At 38.5% G+C, this 20331-nt stretch overlaps 1 protein-coding gene across 2 annotated transcripts in view; it reads left to right on the top strand.

Moving 5' to 3' along the window:
* Positions 1-20331, top strand: part of Ccdc175 (coiled-coil domain containing 175) — a 59662-nt gene that overhangs the window by 9833 nt on the left and 29498 nt on the right. For both annotated transcript variants that reach the window (XR_016537549.1, XM_090344208.1), the window contains exons 5-8: positions 1206-1434; positions 14092-14214; positions 17441-17550; positions 19695-19776. Coding sequence is in view for 1 of the 2 variants with exons in the window: in XM_090344208.1 (XP_090200334.1) it covers positions 1206-1434; positions 14092-14214; positions 17441-17550; positions 19695-19776 (544 nt within the window). In the remaining variant the exon portion in view is untranslated. The remainder of the gene's footprint in view (positions 1-1205; positions 1435-14091; positions 14215-17440; positions 17551-19694; positions 19777-20331) is intronic.

The following is a 20331-nucleotide window of genomic DNA, read 5'->3' as shown; positions in this document are numbered from 1 at the left end:
CTTCTCTCAAATGGGTTTTGAACGCAGGGCCTTCCTGCTAGGCAAATTCTCTCTCCATTAAGACACACCCTCAGAGATTTTTGCTTTCATTATATTTTCAGACATTATTCCATGTTTTGTCTGGGGCTAATCTCAGACTGAGATACTTCTACCTCTATATCTCATGTAACCAAATCACCATATTCAGCTTTTTGATTGAGATGGAATTTCACTTTTTGCCTGGCTGGATTGGAAATACATTCCTCCCTATCTTACCTCCTGAATAGCTGGGGTGACAGACTGTGGATCACCATATCAGCTAGACAAGTCTTTTGGGAAAGGCAAATTGTAAACAGAGCTAGTGTCATCAAACTATTGCCATTTGTTGCCTCTGTTTCTCCAAGAAAAATGTATGGTCAAGGTACCCACAAACTCTGATGGGTGGTGAGTGTCTCTTCCTCTGAAAAATAAATTTCCCCACAGCCTTTTTGCATTTTTTTCTGAGATTTCAGGTCCACCCCCACACACAAACACAATTAACTTTTTAATCTTGGGAACCATATAAAAGGAAAAGGTCCTTTATATTATAAGAGCTTTAAAAAGTAAAATGAAGAGATAACACTATTGTCCCCTCTTCAAATCATTTTATAGTTAAATTTTGGGTTAGATACTTCTTCCAAAGTCAAGATCTTAACTAGGTGTGGACAGCAATGAATGTGTGAGGTAAATAAATGGCTCTTGTGTTAGACTGAGAAGGTAAGAAGGTTCAAGTTAGCTTTGTAGCAGGTTTGTCTAGAAAAACAGCTTTGTCTTGGACCCACCATAAAAAGCCACAGCTGCAATGTGGCTAGAGATGTGATAACATTAATATCGCATTTTTCCTTAATGACATATCTTGGAATAAGACCCATATGAGGGTGATGCATAGCACAGAATTCATCTGTCCAAATCCCACTCACCTGTCCAAAGTTACTTTTGAGTCACTCGATCCAAAATATCCTGCAGTTACTACCTAGTGTGTGTGGATGAGTGGGTGAGAGGAAACAGAAGGACTAGATTGATTCTTGTCCTATGTTCTGTCTTCATTTTGATCAAGTTCAGATCAGCAGAAACACACTAGAAAATAAACATCCCATACCATTTCCCTTTTTATGAGAATTCGCCTCATCAGACTTCATATTCCTTTCCCAAGTGCAATCCTTTTCAAGGTCATTCTTTCCGCTTAGTGAAAGGCAAGAAGAGATGGCAAAGCGGCATCAAGAATTAGTCCTGAGACTCAACCACACCATGGAAGAAAAAACTGTGGTCAGTGTTTTCGTAAATGAGACCTGTAATGAAGTCAAGAAGAAGAGAGAAGAAATAGCCATTCAAAGAAAATGGATAGACAACAAAAGAAAACTCAAGGGAAAACAAGAATCAGAATATTTATTGAAAAAGGAGGAATTGACTGCAAAGGTAAGTGGCACCATTTTTTAATACAAAATTATCTAGAAGCTGAAGGAAGAAATAAGCAATAATGTGTTTGTACTCAAGGATGGTAAGAGCTTTCTCTTGTCTTCTGTGATGTTGGGCCTGGAAAAGAGTGGAAGGGTTGGAACCTCTTAGCAATGATACGTGATTCTGCCCCAGGATCCCAGTTCATGGGAAAGAATAGCAATGGTAGGATTTGTGACAATGGCTTGTTCTGTAGCCTATTAGGTAACTAAATAGGGATCAAATATTTTCCAGCCTGTGGTCTGGTGGTTTGGGGGCTGTGTCTGTTTGGACAGTACCAGGAAGTTCAAGTGTCAGTGCCTACTGTTTCTTCCAAATGAATATGAAAGAACAGGGACCTTTCCCTGGCCAGTCATATCTGGAGCCACCAGCCAACAACTATTTAGGCCACCAATTTTGTGAGGGTGCAGTATCTTTTCATTTAATTTTTGGTTCTGACAGGGGTTGCACCATGTTCTCTGTGATGCTAGAATTAGGGGAAACACAGATGATGGCTGACTCACTGCAGCCACTGCAGCTGATGAACAAACTACATCTTTCATGGATTTATTGACATCACCAGCAAGTGGAAGTTTTAGAACAAGGTTCAAAAGAGTTAACATTTTCATTACTTGCCACAATAGCACTGAACAATATTTATGATCATCCTACTATTTCCACCACTGGTCCTGTTCTCTTCAGCATGCCCAGAATCTTCAAGCTGGCTCTCAATGCTGAAATTACTTAGAAAGGCAAAGAGTGAGCATAACTGGGCAAGGACTTCTAGGAGAGTGGAAGGATCAGGGAAGGAATCCTCTTCCTTGTTCTCATCTCCTAGGACCAGAACAATCAATCAAGGTGGCAGCTCTTGTGAGCTTTCCCCACCCAGAAGGCACATTCTATGTCTGGTTTCTTCACTGACATATCCTAGCACCCAAGAACAGGCCTGCATACCAAAGGATAGTCACTTGAAATGACTTTTAAGCCCTACAGGGAAGAGCTTTTGTTATTGTTGTTTCCTCTCTTTCTATTTTCTAATGCAAATGTTAAAACTTTCCAAAGGAAGCTCAGAGGGGCTTCACATAGACAATTTTCAGATCTGAGGGGCTCATCTGTAACCTGAATGGCCAGTCTGAGTCACAGCACCAAAATATGTAACCATTCAATGAATCCAAGTCAGAAAAGAACATGCTTTAATACTTATACACAATGGAACTCTATGCTGCCATCAGAAAGAACGACGTCACCTCTTTTATAAGGAAATGGAAAGACTTAGAAAAAATCATATTAAATGAAATCAGCCAGACCCAGAGGAACATAGGCTCAATGGTTTCCCTCATTTGTAATAATTAGTACACATCTAAGACTCTCCTAGCAGAGGATTATAATAGCTCAGAACCTAGGTACATAAGGTCATATAGGATGAGACTAAATGAAAGGATCTCTAGGATATGGAAACAAGAGCTTTATCTTGTGTGACTGTTGTTCTTAATGTACTGTTATTTCTCCTCTCTTTTTTTTGTTCATATCGTTACTGTATCTGACTTTATTACCTGGTATATTGTATATATGGTTATTTGTTTACTTGAAATAGAAAAGGGAAGGGGTGAAAACAAGATGATTGAGAGGGGGTGAGTGAAGGAAAATGGGACAAAAACATGAGAAGGGGCATCAATGTGTGAGAAGTATTGCACCTACTACGTGGCAAATGTAACTATAACCTCTCTCTACATTACCCCAACAATAAAAAATAAAATAAAAAAGTGTAGGAGATTCGGCGGAAGATGGCGGCGGTTCGGGGTGAGACGTACTGAGCTCCTGCCAAGATTCATGTACCGGCAGTGCAGGAGACAGTCCTCTACCAGAAATTGATCCTAAGTAAGCTTTAGGACCACAGAGAACTCAGGCAGAGAGGAAAAAAGGAAAAAAAGGAAGAATACCAGCGCAAAAACAGAGCGTGGGGCTCTGCCGCAGAGCGGCTGGGAGACAAAGGCTCTTCTGAATCAGAGCAGAGAAAGCGCTGTCTCCACAGCAGCGCAGACCCGCCGGCTGCAGACAGAGCCACACAGAGCTGCACGAGCCCAGAGCCGACACCTGGCGTGCACGGACCTGCCAGCTTCACGGAATCGGACAATCCAGCAATTTGTGAGTAGCTCCGAGATGTTTCCACTTCTGCCTCTGGAACGGCATTGGCAGGGAGCCCCTCCTCCACCAGCTGAGAGCGGCGACATCTCCACTGCTGGCAACGACCCAGGCCAAAGCAATTGGAGCCTGAGAGGTGTTGCTGACAGCGCCATCTTTCTTACTGGCAAAGGATTTCCCAGAGATCCCATAGCCAGAAATCCAGTCCCAGTGCTGCTGCTGAAGTCCATCCCCCTGCGCTGCCCACAGACCTGGTAAACAAAGCCGCCCGAGGATCTTTCAACTTTGTTTTACCAAACAAGCAATCTGACCCGAAAAACCGCAGAGCCAAATCACAAGAGAAAAAGACGTTGTGAAGTGTTTAGATCCCAAATTTAGTGGAGACACAAATTTCCTAACCTCTCCCCCCACCAAAAAAAAGAAAAAAACCTGAAGAATACCCTTTTTTTATTTTGTTTACCCCATTTCATTTGCATTTTTAAATGAATGTTCATATTTTTCTCGTTGCCATTTAACCTACACCTTTTTTTTCTAATGTTATGATTCATTCCTTTTTTCTTTTCTTTTCTTCTTTTTTTCTCCTCTCTTTTCCCGCAATCCTGCTGTCACTGTGGTCGTTCCTAGAAACAGTGAGAGCTCTGGGCACAGTTTGAACAAAAATGATATCCATATTGATACAGTCACCTGCTTTTTAAAATCTGGGTTCTCAACACTAGTATCTCTTGGGCAAGAACTCAGAACAGTGAGGAATCTCCCCCCACCTTTTTTCTTTCTTTTTTTGTTTTTCTTTTTGTTTTTGTTTTCGTTTTGTGTGTGTGTGTGTGTGTGTGTGTGTGTGTGTGTGTGTTCTGTTTTCTTTTATTTTGTTGCTGTTTGTTTCTTTTTTCTTTTTTTTTCTTTTCGTTCTTAAATTGGTATCATTGAAATCTCCTATATCAACCTCTCTCTTTTCTCTATATATTCTTCTTATTACTCTTCTTATTTTCATAAGTTTTATCTAAGTTCACCTAAACTTTCTACACAAATACTCTACCTGTCTATCACCGTAGGTCAGTTATCCTTACACAATACCCTTTCTTCATTACTATAATATTCTTACACTCCTGTATTATTCTTTTCCTACCTCCCTTGTCATCTTTCAAATTATTTTTCTATCTCTGGTCCTCTGTTCATCCTTCAACTCTTATGCTGCATGGATCTACATTTGATGGTTGTTGAGCAATGCTGTGTATCTAGGTGTTCAATTATACTCTAGGTCCAGAGGGACTTAAATACAATAGAGATTAGATTGAGGGGCTTATTGTTTTGGTCATAAATTGGTCATCTGTGATTGTACTAGATTTGTATGTAAGTGTACAAAAAGAAAGAGAGAGTGTTTTTACCAACCTAAAAGAGCTAATATCTATTGTCAGCCAAATAAAAAGGTCTAGGTTGGTTATATCTGAAAAATTATAATCTTGTTTAGTATTAATCTTGCTCCCATCCTCAAATGGGCAGAACAAGAAACTAAAGAAAAATGTCAAATCAAGAAATAGCATCTCCCACCCAACATAAACAGGCAATGGAGCAGTCAGTGGCAAATCTAGAGGAGAGCCTTCCAAGTGCTAAACAAATGCAACTGATAAACATCATTAATGAAAAATGTGAAAACATAAAGAGATAAGGGAGGAAGCCACAGCTAAACAAGAGGAAACCATAAACAAGGTGATAAGTGAAAAAGGGGAAGCCATAAAGGAGGCCATAATAAAGGTTTTTCAAAGAAAAAATGGATGAATTTATAGAATCCACAAACAAAAAGGTGACTGAACTCCAACCAATGTCCAAAGAGAATAAAGCTGCTGAGCTAACCACTCAAATCAAGGAAATCAAGGAGCTAAAGAAATCCATACATGATCTAAAACAAGAGATGCAAGGCATCAAAAATGAGCAATTAGAAGCAAGGGAGATGAAGAATAAAGTAAATAGCTTTGATAGCAGGTTAGACAATTCAGAAGAGAGAATTTCCAGAGTTGAAGATAATTTAGTTGTTGTAGAAAAAGAACAGAAAATGAGTCAATTCAAATCTAGGAAATATGGGAAAATGCTACAGGAGGTCCAAGATACAATTAGGAAGCCTAATTTAAGGCTAATTGGTACTGAGGAGGGTCTAGAGAAAGAGGTCAATGGTATTGGAAATATACTTCAGGGAATCATCTCAGAGAACTTCCCAAATATCCAGAAGGGCAGGCCCATCCAGATACAAGAAGCCTTTAGAACCCCAAACAGACCTGACCAGAAAAGGACATCCCACCGCCACATTATAATCCGAACTGGAACAATAGAGGCCAAAGATAGGATCCTAAAAGCAGTCAGGGAGAAGAGAACAATCACCTATAAAGGCAAACCAATCAGAATAACCCCAGATTTCTCAGCAGAGACCATGCAAGCAAGAAGTGATTGGAACGATATATACCATGCCCTGAAGTCAAATAACTACCAGCCAAGAATACTGTACCCAGCTAAGCTCTCATTCATAACTGAGGGAACAATAAAAACATTCCATTCCAAGGAAAAGCTTCAACATTATGTAGCAACAAAACCAACACTACAGAAAATTCTCAAAGATGTTCTACACATGGAAAACCAACACAAATGTAATACAGAGAAAGACATGGCACCTAAAACTCATAACATCTAAGTACCACAAAAACTATCAAGACACAGGCTCTAATGAAAGCTTGTAAAAATGGCAGGAACTAATAATTTCTCAATCCTGACTCTCAATATCAATGGACTTAACTCTCCAATTAAACGGCATAGATTATCTAGTTGGATCAAAAAACAGGATCCATCGTTTTGCTGTCTTCAAGAGACACATCTTACCCAAAAAAACAAACACCTTTTGAAAATGAGAGGTTGGAATAAACTCTACCAAGCTAACGGCCCCCATAAACAGGCTGGAGTTGCCATCCTCATATCAGATAAAACATTTCAAACTAAAATTAGTGAGAAAAGACAAAGAACATTACTACATACTACTAAAGGGATCTTTCCTCCAGGAAGACATAACGATCCTAAATATCTACACACTGAATCCCGGAGCTTCGAACTTCATCAAGCAAACTTTACTTTCACTGAAACCATACATAGATCAAAACACAGTGATTGTTGGTGACGTTAACACACCACTCTCACCTTTGGACAGATCAACAGGGCAAAAACTCAACAGAGGAACCTTAGAATTGAACAATTACATAGACCAACTAGATCTAACAGACATCTGCAGATTATTCCACCCAGCAACAACACAATATATGGAATATTTTCCAAAATAGACCACATTTTAGGCCATAAAACAAACCTGGACTGATTCAGAAACACTGAAATTATTTCCTACACTCTCTCAGACCACAAGGGCATCAAATTGGAACTGAACACACAACTCCACCAACGAAAATCCTGTAACTCATGGAGATTAAACAACACATTGTTGAATCACCAATGGGTCATCGAAGAGATCAGAACAGAAATCCAACAGTTTATGAAATTTAACAATAAGGAGCACACAAAATACCAGCTCCTTTGGGACACAGCAAAGGCAGTACTCAGAGGAAAATTCATAGCTCTGAGTGCCTACAATAACAAATTGGAAAAATTGCAAACTAACAATTTAATGTGTCACCTTAAGCTCCTGGAAAAAGAGCAACAAACCAACCCTAATCCCACTAGAAGGAAGCAAATTATTAAAATCAAAGCAGAATTCAATGAATTGGAATCCAAAAAAAAACTATAGAAAGAATCAAAACAAGGAGTTGGTTCTTTGAAAGAATTAACAAAATTGACAAGCCCTTAGCAAATCTTACCAAAAAAAGAAGGAAGCATACCGAAATAAACAAAATCACAGACGAAAAATGGTAATATCACAACAGAAATTACCAAGATCCAGAATATCATGAGGGAATACTTCTCAAACCTTTATGCCAACAAATTTGAGAATCTAGAAGAAATGGACGAATGCCTAGCCAATATTAACATACCCACACTGAACCAAGAAAAACTAACCCAACTAAACAGGACTATTTCAAGCACTGAAATAGAAATGGCAATTAGAGAACTTCCACCTAAGAAAAGCCTAGGGCCAGATGGATTCACAGCTCAATTCTATAAGGTTTTCAAAGCAGAGCTCACACCAATACTCCTCAAGCTCTTCAACAAAATTGAAAATGAAGGCTCTTTACCAAACTCATTCTATAAAGCCAGTATAACCCTCATCCCCAAACCAGACAGAGATTCATCAAAGAAAGAGAACTATAGACCTATTTCTTTGATGAACATCAATGCAAAACTTCTCAACAAAATACTGGCCAACCGTCTACAACAACTCATCAAAAAAATTATACACTATGATCAAACAGGATTCATCACAGGGAGGCAAAGCTGGTTCAACATACGCAAATCAATTAATATAATTCAACACATCAACAGGAGCAGGGACAAAAATCACATGATTGTCTCAATAGATGCAGAAAATGCATTTGACATCCAACACCCCTTTATGTTAAAACTCTGGAGAAACTAGGAATCCATGGAAGATTCCTCAATATAATAAAGGCTGTGTACGACAAACCCACAGCTACTATTATACTTAACGGTGAAAAGCTAAAACCATTCCCTCTAAAATCAGGAATGAGACAAGGATGCCCACTTTCTCCACTCCCCTTTAACATAGTATTAGAATTCCTAGCCAGTGCAATAAGGCAAGAAGCAAGCATAAAGCGGATCCAAATAGGGAAAGAGGAAGTAAAACTTTCCCTCTTTGCAGATGACATGATCCTGTATTTAAAGAATCCTATAGACTCTATGCCCAAGCTCCTTGAGCTGATTCAAAACTTTGGAAGGGTAGCAGGGTATAAAATTAACCCTCAAAAATCAACTGCCTTCCTCTACGCCAACAGTGAGAGGAATGAGGCAACAATCAGGAAAGCAACTCCTTTTGCAATAGCCTCAAAGAAAATAAAGTACCTAGGAATTAACTAAGAATGTAAAGGACCTTTTTGATGAAAACTTTACAATGCTAAAAAAGGAAATTAAAGCAGAACTGAGGAAATGGAAAAACCTCCCATGCTCCTGGATTGGAAGAATCAATATTGTGAAAATGACAATCTTGCCAAGGGCTATCTACAAATTCAACGCAATACCCATCAATATCCCAATGTCATTCTTTAAAGAAATAGAAGAGTCAATCCAAAATTTCATATGGAATAATAAAAGACCCCGTATAGCAAAAACACTTCTTAGCAGAAAGAACAGTGCAGGAGAAATTTCAATACCAAACTTTAGACTCTATTACAGAGCTATAATTCTCAAAACAGCTTGGTACTGGCACAAGAACAGGCCTGAAGACCAATGGAATAGAACTGAAGACCCAAATATTAAACCACAGACCTATGGCCACCTAATCTTTGACAAGGGAGCCAAAAAAAAAAATAGAATTGAAGAAAGACAGCCTCTTCAACAAGTGGTGCTGGCAGAACTGGTTAAACACATGAAGAAAACTAAAGTTGGATCCTTCTTTGTCACCCCGCATTAGAATTAACTCCAAATGGATCAAGACCTGGAGGTAAAAGCTGACACTCTGAAAACTTTACAAGAAGGAATAGGAGACACACTAGGCCTCTTTGGCACAGGTCAAAACTTTCTTAATAAGGACCAAGAATCACAACAAATCAGAGAAAGGCTGGATAAGTGGGACTGCATTAAACTGCAGAGCTTCTGTATGGCAAAGGACATAGCTAGTAAACTAAATAGGAAGGCTACAGAGTAGGAGAAGATCTTCACCAACCATACAACAGACAAAGGCCTCATATCTAAAATATATCAACAGCTCAAAAAATTGAATCACTCCAAAACTAATCTCCAAAGTAACAACCATCCCATTAAAAGATGGGCCAAAGACTTAAAGAGAGTCTTCTCTGAAGAAGAAACAAAAATGGCCTATAGACACTTGAAGAAATGCTCAACATCTCTGGTCATAAAAGAAATGCAAATCAAAACAACTCTAAGATTCCACCTCAGTCCAGTTAGAATGGCCAGGATAAAGAAATCTAATAACAACAGATGCTGGAGGGGATGTGGCCAGGAGGGATCACTACTACACTGTTGGTGGGAGTGCAAACTCGTTCAACCACTATGGAAAGCAATATGGCAGTTCCTCAAAAGACTAAACATAGAGCTCCTCTATGACCCAGCAATTCCACTACTTGGCATTTACCCAATCATCCAGAAACAAAGACATACTAAATCCACCAGCACAACAATATTCATTGCAGCACTATTTATCATAGCAAAGATATGGAACCAACCTAGATGTCCCTCAGTTGATGAGTGGATCAACAAGATGTGGTATTTGTACACAATGGAATTCTATGCTGCTGTCAGAAAGAATGACATTGCCCCATTTGTTAGGAAATGGAAAGACTTAGAAAAGATCATATTAAGTGAAGTAAACCAGACTCAAAGGAACATAGGCTCAATGGTTTCCCTCATTTGTCATAATCAGTAGAAATCTGGGCTCTCCTAGCAGAGATTTGCAATAGAGCAAAACCTTGATACAAAAGGACATATAGTAGGATGCTAAATGAAAGGATCTCTAGGATATAGAAACATAAGCCATATAATGAATGATTATTGTTCTTAAGGTACTATATTATCTCTCATCCTTTTGCTGTCCCTTGGTTATCTCATATTGTTACAGTATCTCACTGTGTTACCTGATATATCGGATATATTTGTATTTGGTTATTTGAAATTGGATAGGGAAGGGGGGAAAACAAGATGACGGGTGGGGTGGGGGGAGGGAAATGGGGACCAAGACATGTGAAAGGGTATCAATGTATGGGAATTAATGCACCATCTATCTGGCAAATATCATATAACCCTTCTATTAATTACAATAAAAATATGTGAAAAAAATAAAGTGTATAAAATAAAGTGCAAAAAAGAGGCACGCTTAATCCCTAACTTCCTGGCTAACACATCACATATGCTATCAGGAAGTTTGGAACAACTAAACAACCTCAGATCTTGTATCTAGAAAGACAAGAATTCAGGAAAGATGTGGACGTAAGTAAAGATAATAGAGAAGTTTATTAGGAGACAAATATGACAGAGAAAGAAAGCACATGGTGTTAGGCATACCCCAGGGAAGATGCATTTAGCCTATGTCTGCCATATTGGGCCATCTTCACTCATCTTCTCTTCATTACAAAAAGTTGGTCTTGGATCAGATAATGAGAATTGGATGGCTTATAGATCCAATTGCCTCTTTTTGGTTGCCTGTAAGGTTGTGACACCAAATATTTGCTGTCTCGTCTTTATTTCCATGAATAATGGTAGATAGGTTTGGTCCATAACAGCTTATCACAGGTTTGTCTCCCTGAAAGAAGACACCAGTTAAGAGGCTATCAGATACAAGGAGTAAGTCCTGGTTCAGGCTGGCTTCAACTGGTAAACCTGGCTACTGACTCACCAGCTGTAACTTCTAAGGTAGGGTAGACTCCATGATTAGTTAGTGCAGTGACTGGTCCTCCCTTCCACCTTGCATGGTTCCCTATGAGCCCTCCTTCACTGTGTCTAATTGAGTCGAGGCACAGAATGCTCAACCTGGAACAGCAATCAATCCTTAAGGAGAGCCGTGTGCCAATGGGTTAGACCAACTGAGGCAAACGAGTAATCCTGGGTCAGCCACCACAGAGCATTGAAAACACATGACCGTCACCGCCAGCTCATTTCCTTACTTCCAATGAGAAAGGAAATCTATCACCCATGTCAGGGCATCTTCAGATCCATCAGGTGTTCTTTTCCAGTGTTTGTTCTCTATGACATTGGGAGATAGATGTAGCCAACCAAACTATGAGTGTGGATTTCTAATTTTCTGTGAAATCAATTAATCATTGCATTTTGTTTATGTGCATTTCTGCCTCGATCGATGCAGAAATACGTGGGTAAGGATTGTATTCTCTCAGAGTCAGTGAGGTAGCTGCTGGGTTAAATAGAAAGAAGATGTAGGTTTTCACAGATCTTTAGCACAGAATTGAATATCTCTCTTAGACTTTTCTACTTATTACCTTATTCTTATCATTTGCTTTGCAGACAAATCTATTTGATTTTGATAAGGGAGTCATCAGCCATTTTATTAGGGCCTGACAATGATCAGAATCTGTTTGATCTTAGGTTGCGAGTATGGCTCAAGTGGAGAAGTACCTGCCATTCAAGTGTGAGGCTCTGAGTTTCCAAACCTCAATTACACACACACACACACACACACACACACACACACACACACACACAAGGTTTAAAAGAATATATTGATATATTGATTTTGGTAAAATGATTAGAAATCATTAGGATTTAGAAGCCTCCTTTTCTTCAGTGATTTTGTTTGCTCTGTCTTTATTTGCTTTTATTTCCTATTAAGTAATATAAATTTAGAGTCAGAGGAAATTCCTCATTTTTCTCTGACAACCGTAATTTATCTGGCCATTGTAAATATGGTAACCATTACTAAAATATCTTACTCATAAATCACTACAATGACAAATTACTTTTTTGTATGCACTGGGGTTTGAACTTAAAGCCTCACACTTGCTTTAGCTCCCTTGTTCAGCTAGCACGTTATCATGCAAGCCATGCCCTCAACTCTACTTTTTGCTGGCTATTTGGGAGATGGAATCTTGTGGACTTTTCTCCCCAGTCTGGTTCAAACTGCAGTCTCCTAGATAGGAGCCTTCCAAGTAGCTATACTTAAGAGATATGAGCAAATTTCTTTAGTAACATTTATTAGTGTTATTAATAACATTAATAAATATTATTATCATTGGTATTATTGTAATTTACTTGTAATTTACTATTTTTATTATCAGGATAATATATAGAGGGGTTATAGTTATATTTGTGAGGTAGTAGGTGCATTACTTCTCACACATTGATACCCCTTCTCATGTTTTTGTCCCCATTTCCCTCCCCCTATACCCCCTCCCAATCATCTTATTTTGCCCCTTCCCTTTCCTATTTCAAATAAACATATATACAATACACCAGATAACAAAGTCAGATACAGTAACAGTAATGAGATTAACCAAAAAAAGAGAAGAGACCTAACATAGTACATTAAGAACAATAATCACACAAGATGAACCTCTTGTTTCCATATCCTAGAGTTCTTTTCATTTAGTCTCATCCTGTATGACCTTTTGTTTTGTTTTGTTTTGTTTGCCAGACCTGGGCTCAAGCTCAGGGCCTGAGCAACAGTCCTTGGGCTTTCTCAAGGCTAGAGCTCTACCACTTGAGCCTCAGCACCACTTCTGGCTTTTTTCTATGTATGTGGTACCGAGGAATCGAACCCAGGTCTTCATGCATGCTAGGCAAGCACTCTACCACTAGGCCAAACTCCCAGCCCCTGTATGACCTTTTGTACCTAGGTTTTGAGCTATTGTAATCCTCTGCTCAGAGAGTCCTAGATGTGTACTAATTATTACAAATGATATTTCAAATTTTTATTTTATTTTATTTATTTTTTTTATTGTAATTAGTAAAAGGGTTACATGATATTTGCCAGATAGAAGGTGCATTAATTCACATACATTGATACCCTTTCACATGTCTTGGTACCCATTTCCCTCCCCCCCCCACACCTCCCACCCGTCTTGTTTTACCCCCCTTCCCTATCAAATTTCAAATATCCAAATACAAATAAGTTTAATATATCAGATAACAAAGTGAGATACTATACCAATATGAGATATCCAAGGGACAGCAAAGGAGATGAGAGACAACATAGTACATTAAGGACAACAATCATTCATTATATGGCTTTTGTTTCACTATCCTGGAGGTCCTTTCAATTAGCTTCACATTATATGTCCTTATGTATCAAGAGTTTGCTCTATTGCAAATCTCTGCTAGTAGAGCCCAAGGTTTCTACTGATTATGACGAATGAGGGAAACCATTGAGCCTAAGTTCCTTTGAGTCTGGCTTACTTCACTTAGTATGATTTTTTCTAAGTCTTTCCATTTCTTAACAAATGGGGCGATGTCATTTTTTTTTTTTTGCCAGTCCTGGGCTTGAGCTCAGGGCCTGAACACTGTCCTTGGACTTTCTCAAGGCTAGAGCTCTACCACTTGAGCCTCAGCACCACTTCCGGCTTTTTTCTATATGTGGTACCGAGGAATCGAACCCGGGTCTTCATGCATGCTAGGCAAGCACTTTAACCACTAGGCCAAACTCCCGGCCCGATATTTCAAATTTTTAAAAATACAATTTAATATACATGGTCCATCATTTTCCTTCTATCATACAAAATAAATTAATTCTGATTTTGTTTTACTTTGCTTGCCAATATACTTAGATTGAATATGGTGCACATAAATTGAATACAAACTAAGCTAACAAATTAAAAAGGTTTTCTAAACTCTTGGGCTAAATGGCTTTTAAAAATTGTTTATTATTTGTCACTACAGGTTAATGATATCAAAAGTAAGCATGACACCAGGAAGAAGGAGACTTATACAAAGAAGAGAGAACTGGATAAATTAAAAACAAAAATAATAAAAATGAATCAAACAGTTACTGACAGCTCAGAGGTAAGAAAGAATAAACTTTGTGGACTTAAGTCTGATTTGAGCATCTCAGTTAAAAAAAACAGTTGATTTAAATGCATCTTTATGCCATTCTGGAAGAAAAGTTTTGACATGTTAACATTTTCTGACAGTGTGTGTGTGTGTGTGTGTGTGTGTGTGTGTGTGTGTGTGCGCGCGCGCGCGCGCGCATGCGTGTATGTGCCAATACTGGGGCTCAAACCCAGAGACTCTTGTTCTTCTCTGGCATTCTACCATTTAATTCACATCTGTACTTCTAGTTTTTTTGGTGGTTAGAGATAAAAGTTTTGAATCTGTGTACCCTAGGCTGGCTTCAAACAGTAATCCTCAGATCTCAGCCTCCTGAGTAGCTAGGATTACAGGCGTGAGCCACCAGCATCCAACTTCTGACTTTTTTTTAAAAGAATCACAGTGCAGTTGTTTTTCTTCATTAGGAATATGATGGACAGAAGAAGTTTGGGATGTTTTTGATACAAACTATGTAAGATAGCTCAAATACTGTGAGTCCTTGATTTTTTTAATCCTCTAAAACTAGCTAATTATGTGTGATAACCTTACAATCTGCATTAATGTGAGGTATAATAAAATCAAGTTGGAAAAGAGGTCATTTATCATTTGTCTGTTTGAATTACAGATGACCTCACAATTTAGTTTAATTTCTTTAAATCATCACATGTATCGAAAACCAGCACAGTAACATGTATTTGTGATGATTACCTTTATTTAAAAAATCAGACTATTGATGCTATAGAAGATGACTGTGGTTATGAAGTTAATATCATTATTAACATTATGGCCTCTGTATCAATTAAAGGAGAAATACCTTCCATCACAATTAGTTGAATGAATCATTAGAATATTGTTCTGTATGTATTGAAAATCACATGAAACCATGCTTGTGTCATAGTGACACAGAATCATGGCTCTGCTCACTTTAATTACAATATCCACTGGTAAAAATAAAAAAATTCTCCAAATATGTGCATCAGTTTTTAGGGTGTGTGTGTGTGTGTGTGTGTGTTACCAGGATTGAACCCTAGACCTCACACACACAAGCACTCTACTACTTGAACTATATCCCCAGCTTTTTGGCCATGAGTTTTTCAGGTAGGAGCTCACTAACTTTGCTTTAGGTGGCCTTGAACTTTAAATCCTACTGCTCCCACCTTCTGACTAACTAGAACCACAGGATTATGCCGCCATGTTTTGTTTTTACTTTTCAACATAGTAAGGATGAATAAATCAGATCAGGCTTAAAAGAAAACATAGAAGTGACACAAAGCATACTTTGTATGCGCCAGTTAATATTTCCAGTTAGGCCTAACAGAGCATAACTCAGACACCCCACCAAACCTAGCATGGGGAAGTTAAGTATATGCTCCTTAACTTATACTCCAAGATCTGCAAGGCCAATTCCATCTTCTCAGACCAGCCTGCCGGACCCATTAGTAAAGAATGGGTGTCTAAAACACCAACTTTGACCTGGGCTCAAATCTCTGATCTACCAACTTGAAATGTTCTCAGCTATATTAATACTGCCTGCTGCAAGGAATTTTTGTGGAGACAAAATGTTGCCATGCCTCTTATCAGGCTATTAGCTCAGGGCTCTGTATTTGGTAATGATTCAACATTCTGAATATAGACTCAGACCACAAGGAAGCTCAGACTGTTGTTGTTTTGAGAGGTAGTTTCACTATGTAACACAGGCTGGCCTGTAGTTGTTCTCAAACTCACAATTCTACTGCTTCAGCCTTACAAGTGCTAGGCTTGCAGCTGTGTGTGAACTTCCATGTCCAGCTGGAAGTTCACATTAACCTTCATGTCATACTTTTCCATTGAAAGACTCTAGCCAGGTCAAGGTGATGCAATGATGACAGAAGAGAATAAGTGGGTGTGATTCTAGGGCAGGCCAGACCTTCAGACAAGAATGACTGACACCTAGAAGTCACATGTCAAGAGAAAAACCTTCAGCATTAGCTTTTTTTGTTGTCATTTGTGGGGCTTGAACTCTGGGGCTGGTCTGGTCTGGTCTGGTTCTGAACTCTGCTGTCCCTGAGCTCTTCAGTTCATGGCTAGCTCTACCACTTGAACCACAGCTCCACTTTCAGTTTTCTGGTGGTTAATTGGAGCTGAGTCTCAAGGACTTTAGTGCCCAGGCTGGCTTTGAACCGCAATCCTCAGATCTCAGCTTCCTGAGTAGCTAGGCTTACAGGCGTGAGCCACTACCCCTGGCAAGCTTGATAATTTATCAAAAAGTCTCTACTTTTCAATATGCTGCTAATTTTGATGGCAGTTCTAGAACTGCTTCCTTTTTCTTTATAGCACAATGACATTGTAAAAGTATCTTTTATTATAAATTTTCCCCAACAATTTTGCGTCTTTTAAGACCCAGTTTATTTTCATTCTTTCTCATATTATTATTAATTTCTTTTTGCCAGTCCTGGGGCTTGAACTCAGGGCCTGGGCACTGTCCTTAGACACTTTTTGCTCTAGGCTAGCACTCTGTCACTTGAGCCTGAGCCACAGTGCCACTTTTGGCTTTCTCTGAGTATGGTACTGAGGAACCAAACCCAGGGCTTCATGCATACTAGGTGAGCATTCCTACCACTAGGCAATGCTCCTGGCCTTATAATGTACTTTTTTTTTTTGCTTGTCCTGGGGCTTGAATTCAGGGCCTGAGCTCTGTCCTTGCGCTTTCCTCAAGGCTAGAGCTCTACCACTTGAGCCATAGCACCATTTCTGGCTTTTTCTATGTATATGGTACCAAGGAATTGAACCTATGTCTTCATGCATGCTAGACAAGCACTCTTACCAGTAGGCCAAACTCTTGGCTCATATTATTATCTTCAGATCATACCTTGAAGATAATTGTAACCATACTAATTTACTTGCTTTTTCAAAAACTATTAGGTAAAATTTATTCTGTCTTACAAGTGTAAAAAAGTATTTAATAGTCTTCACCTTTTCATTATTGTATTCAGCCATCCACCCCACTTAAGTTTAGGCTTTCTGATGCCTTCACTGTTGTTTTTGACCAAATCTATTTTTAAATAAATAAGGATTTATAAGAATTTATTTATAAGATTGCTTTTTCTCCTGGATAGTCTCAGTGCAAATGCTGAATGATTCATGAATATTTAAGGACATGGGACTGCTTTTAGGAGTCATTCGATGATAATTGGATGTCATCCTTCTGTTAAATTTCCAATAGACTATTGGTGACCAGAATTTAGAAATTGCACGACTACAGTCTGCAATAAAAGTCTGGGAAGAGCAGATCGAAAACATGAAGAAACTTTGTAGTACTCTGAAGGATAAAATGTGAGTATGGTATTCATTTTTACCAAAGTCTATTTTTCTGCCATTGGTCAAACACCTGATACAGTCAATTTAGAAAGACAAAAAGTTTATTTTCATTCCTAATTTTTTTTTGGCAGTCCTGTGGCTTGAGCTCAGGGCCTGAGCATTATCCTTGGGCTTTCTCAAGGCTAGCACTCTACCACTTGAGCCACAGCACTACTTCTGGCTTTTTCTATGTATGTGGGGTGCTGAGGAATTGAATCCCGGTCTTCGTGCATGCTAGGCAAGCACTCTACCACTAGGCCAAACTCCTAGCCCTCATCCCTAGTTTTAAAGGTTCCAGTCCATGATATTTTGGCCCCATTTTTTGGTGCCTGAGGCAAAGCAGCACATCATGGCAACAACGTATGGCAGAGAAAAATCCATTTATGTCATAGGAAGCCAAAGGAAGAGGAGGAAACTGGGGTGACATAGTACTTTTCATGTGCACACTACCCAAAGGCCTAAAGGCTTCCATGAGGCCCCACCTTTTAAAGGCTCTATCAGTATTCCAATACTAAGTCTTTAACATATAATCCTTTGGTGGCGGGGGGGAATGCTCAAGATTCCAAAAGTTTCCTCAGTATGCTACTCGCATTTTTTAATGTCTTTAATAATTTGATGGAAATTAGTTTCTTAGTGTACTCAGACTTGAGTGTTCGCTTCATAGAATCCCTGTTTTTAAACCTAGTCTTACAGATGGCCAAGAAAAAAATAGTTTTTAAAGAGGAGGATGTCACTATTTTGAAAAATGGAGAAACTCAGAATGTGTTATCCTCATTTCAATTCATGACTCCCTACCAACAAAACCACCTAGAGAAGGAAGTGTTATGGAGACATGTTGTAAGGCTACAGTTCATTGAGCCTCAGTTTTATATGTTATTCTTACTCAAAACGGGTCTGCAGAACCTGCTGAGAAAATACAGGCAGACCTCAGAGGCCCTGTACTGTACACATAGAAAACATCTTCCATCCATCCAAAGGCTCAGTCTGTGCTTCTCTTCATAAAAGTGCTTTGTTTTCTTTATCTGCTTTCCTACTTGTGAAATCTTACACATAGTGAGTGTAAAATTATTCATTTATATGTTATATATATTTACTATAAATGCATATCACATAGCTGGTTTAAACCAGAGTTTTTAGTTTTCCACCTCCCTGAAACAGCTCTTCTCATTGTCTTCCAGGTCATTTACTGTGATGCCACCATTTACCTCTGTGCTCAACCACTACTTCAGCTTCCCTCTATACCTATACCTCTATACCAATCCTCACCAAATGCAGAGGCTCATCTTCTTGATCTAGGTCTAGACTACACTTAATGCCCCTTGACCGCTAACTATATCCTCATTCTGACGACAGCCGTTCACCTAGCTTGTTCTCCCTCAGTTTTGTCTTTCTCCACAAAGTAACTAGACTCACTTCTACAAGATCTGAATCTGTTTTTGTTGCTCTTCTGCCTTAAAAAACAAAAAACAAAGTCTTCTCTCTAACTCCTATCCTATTCTCAAGACCCTACATAATCTGGTCTTAAATACAGCAAGCTTAGCCTTGAGCACAAAAGCTCCGGGACAATGCCCAGTCCCTGAGTTCAAGCCCCATGATTGGCATAAAAATAGAATAAAGAAATACTGCCAGTTTTATCCTGCCTCTGGGTTTATCTCTTGCTATCTCTTCTTCCTTCTGATTTATGTTTGGCTCCTTATTACTCAGTTTAATCCACTAGCTGTCCCTAACTGCTTGTCCAGGGAGCATTCTTATTCTCAAAACCTCAGTCTCCTTGGCCCTGTTATGTGTTCTTTAGAACATCTAACACTATCTGAAATACATTATTGATTGTTTGATTCCTTGCTTCTATTATAATTACTCCCTTAGAATGTAATTTCCATGAGAGTTGTGGACTTTACATACACTGTAACCATATACCTACAACAGGTCTGGCAGAGTCTAGGTGTTTGATAATTGACTTTTGAATGAATAAAGAAATAAAGTATCAATTCACTAATTCAAAGGTAAAAGAAAGAAGGATAAAACAAATATAGTCTAGATGTTTCAGGTGTTATAAGTAAATTTTCCTTTGTTGCAAAAATGTGTTCTGATGTGAATCTGTTGATTTTCTTTGTTCACAGGACTTTTTTTTCAACACACAAGGAAAACATGGAAGGTTCATCTGCTAATGAAAAATCTGGCTACCTGAAAAAGATCAATGAGGTAGGAAAACAGAGATGATGGCTTTCAGATTGTGATTATATTTTGTTCTAAGTTAATATTTTAAGTATGCCTGAGTAAATGTATTTTTAAAGTAGAATTTTAATTGACTAATAATTATGATCATCCGCAAATATGGATTAGAATATTCTTATCTCTTTTCAATGTATTTGAAATATGTGAAATAGCAAATGCTGGCCATGTGAATAGTAATATCTGTTACTAAGGGATATTTTTGTATAAATTATTTAAAGAAATTATAATCTTGCTGTTTTGTGATACAGGAGAAGTATAACAAACTGTTCTACATGTAATAAAATTAGTGTGTTTTTTTAAGTATTTCAGTCAAATTTATCCCTAAGGAAAGTGCTCTAAACATTTTGTTTTATTTTGCTTCTTTCTTCTTTTGGGTTTCTTTCTCAATGATAATTCCTTTTGTACTTGTACTGAGGCTTGAACTTAGAGCCTGTCCTAGAGCTTTTCTACTCAAGGTTGAGGCTCTACCACATGAGCTATAGCTCCACTTCCAGCTTTTTACTGGTTAATTGAAGATAAGAC

The sequence above is a fragment of the Megascapheus bottae genome, chromosome 14, assembly GCF_031878675.1.
Source record: "Megascapheus bottae isolate mThoBot1 chromosome 14, mThoBot2.hap1, whole genome shotgun sequence".
Taxonomy (NCBI): Eukaryota; Metazoa; Chordata; class Mammalia; order Rodentia; family Geomyidae; genus Megascapheus; species Megascapheus bottae.
Note: the sequence above shows the minus strand (reverse complement) of the source record. Positions and strands in the feature narration are given on the sequence as shown.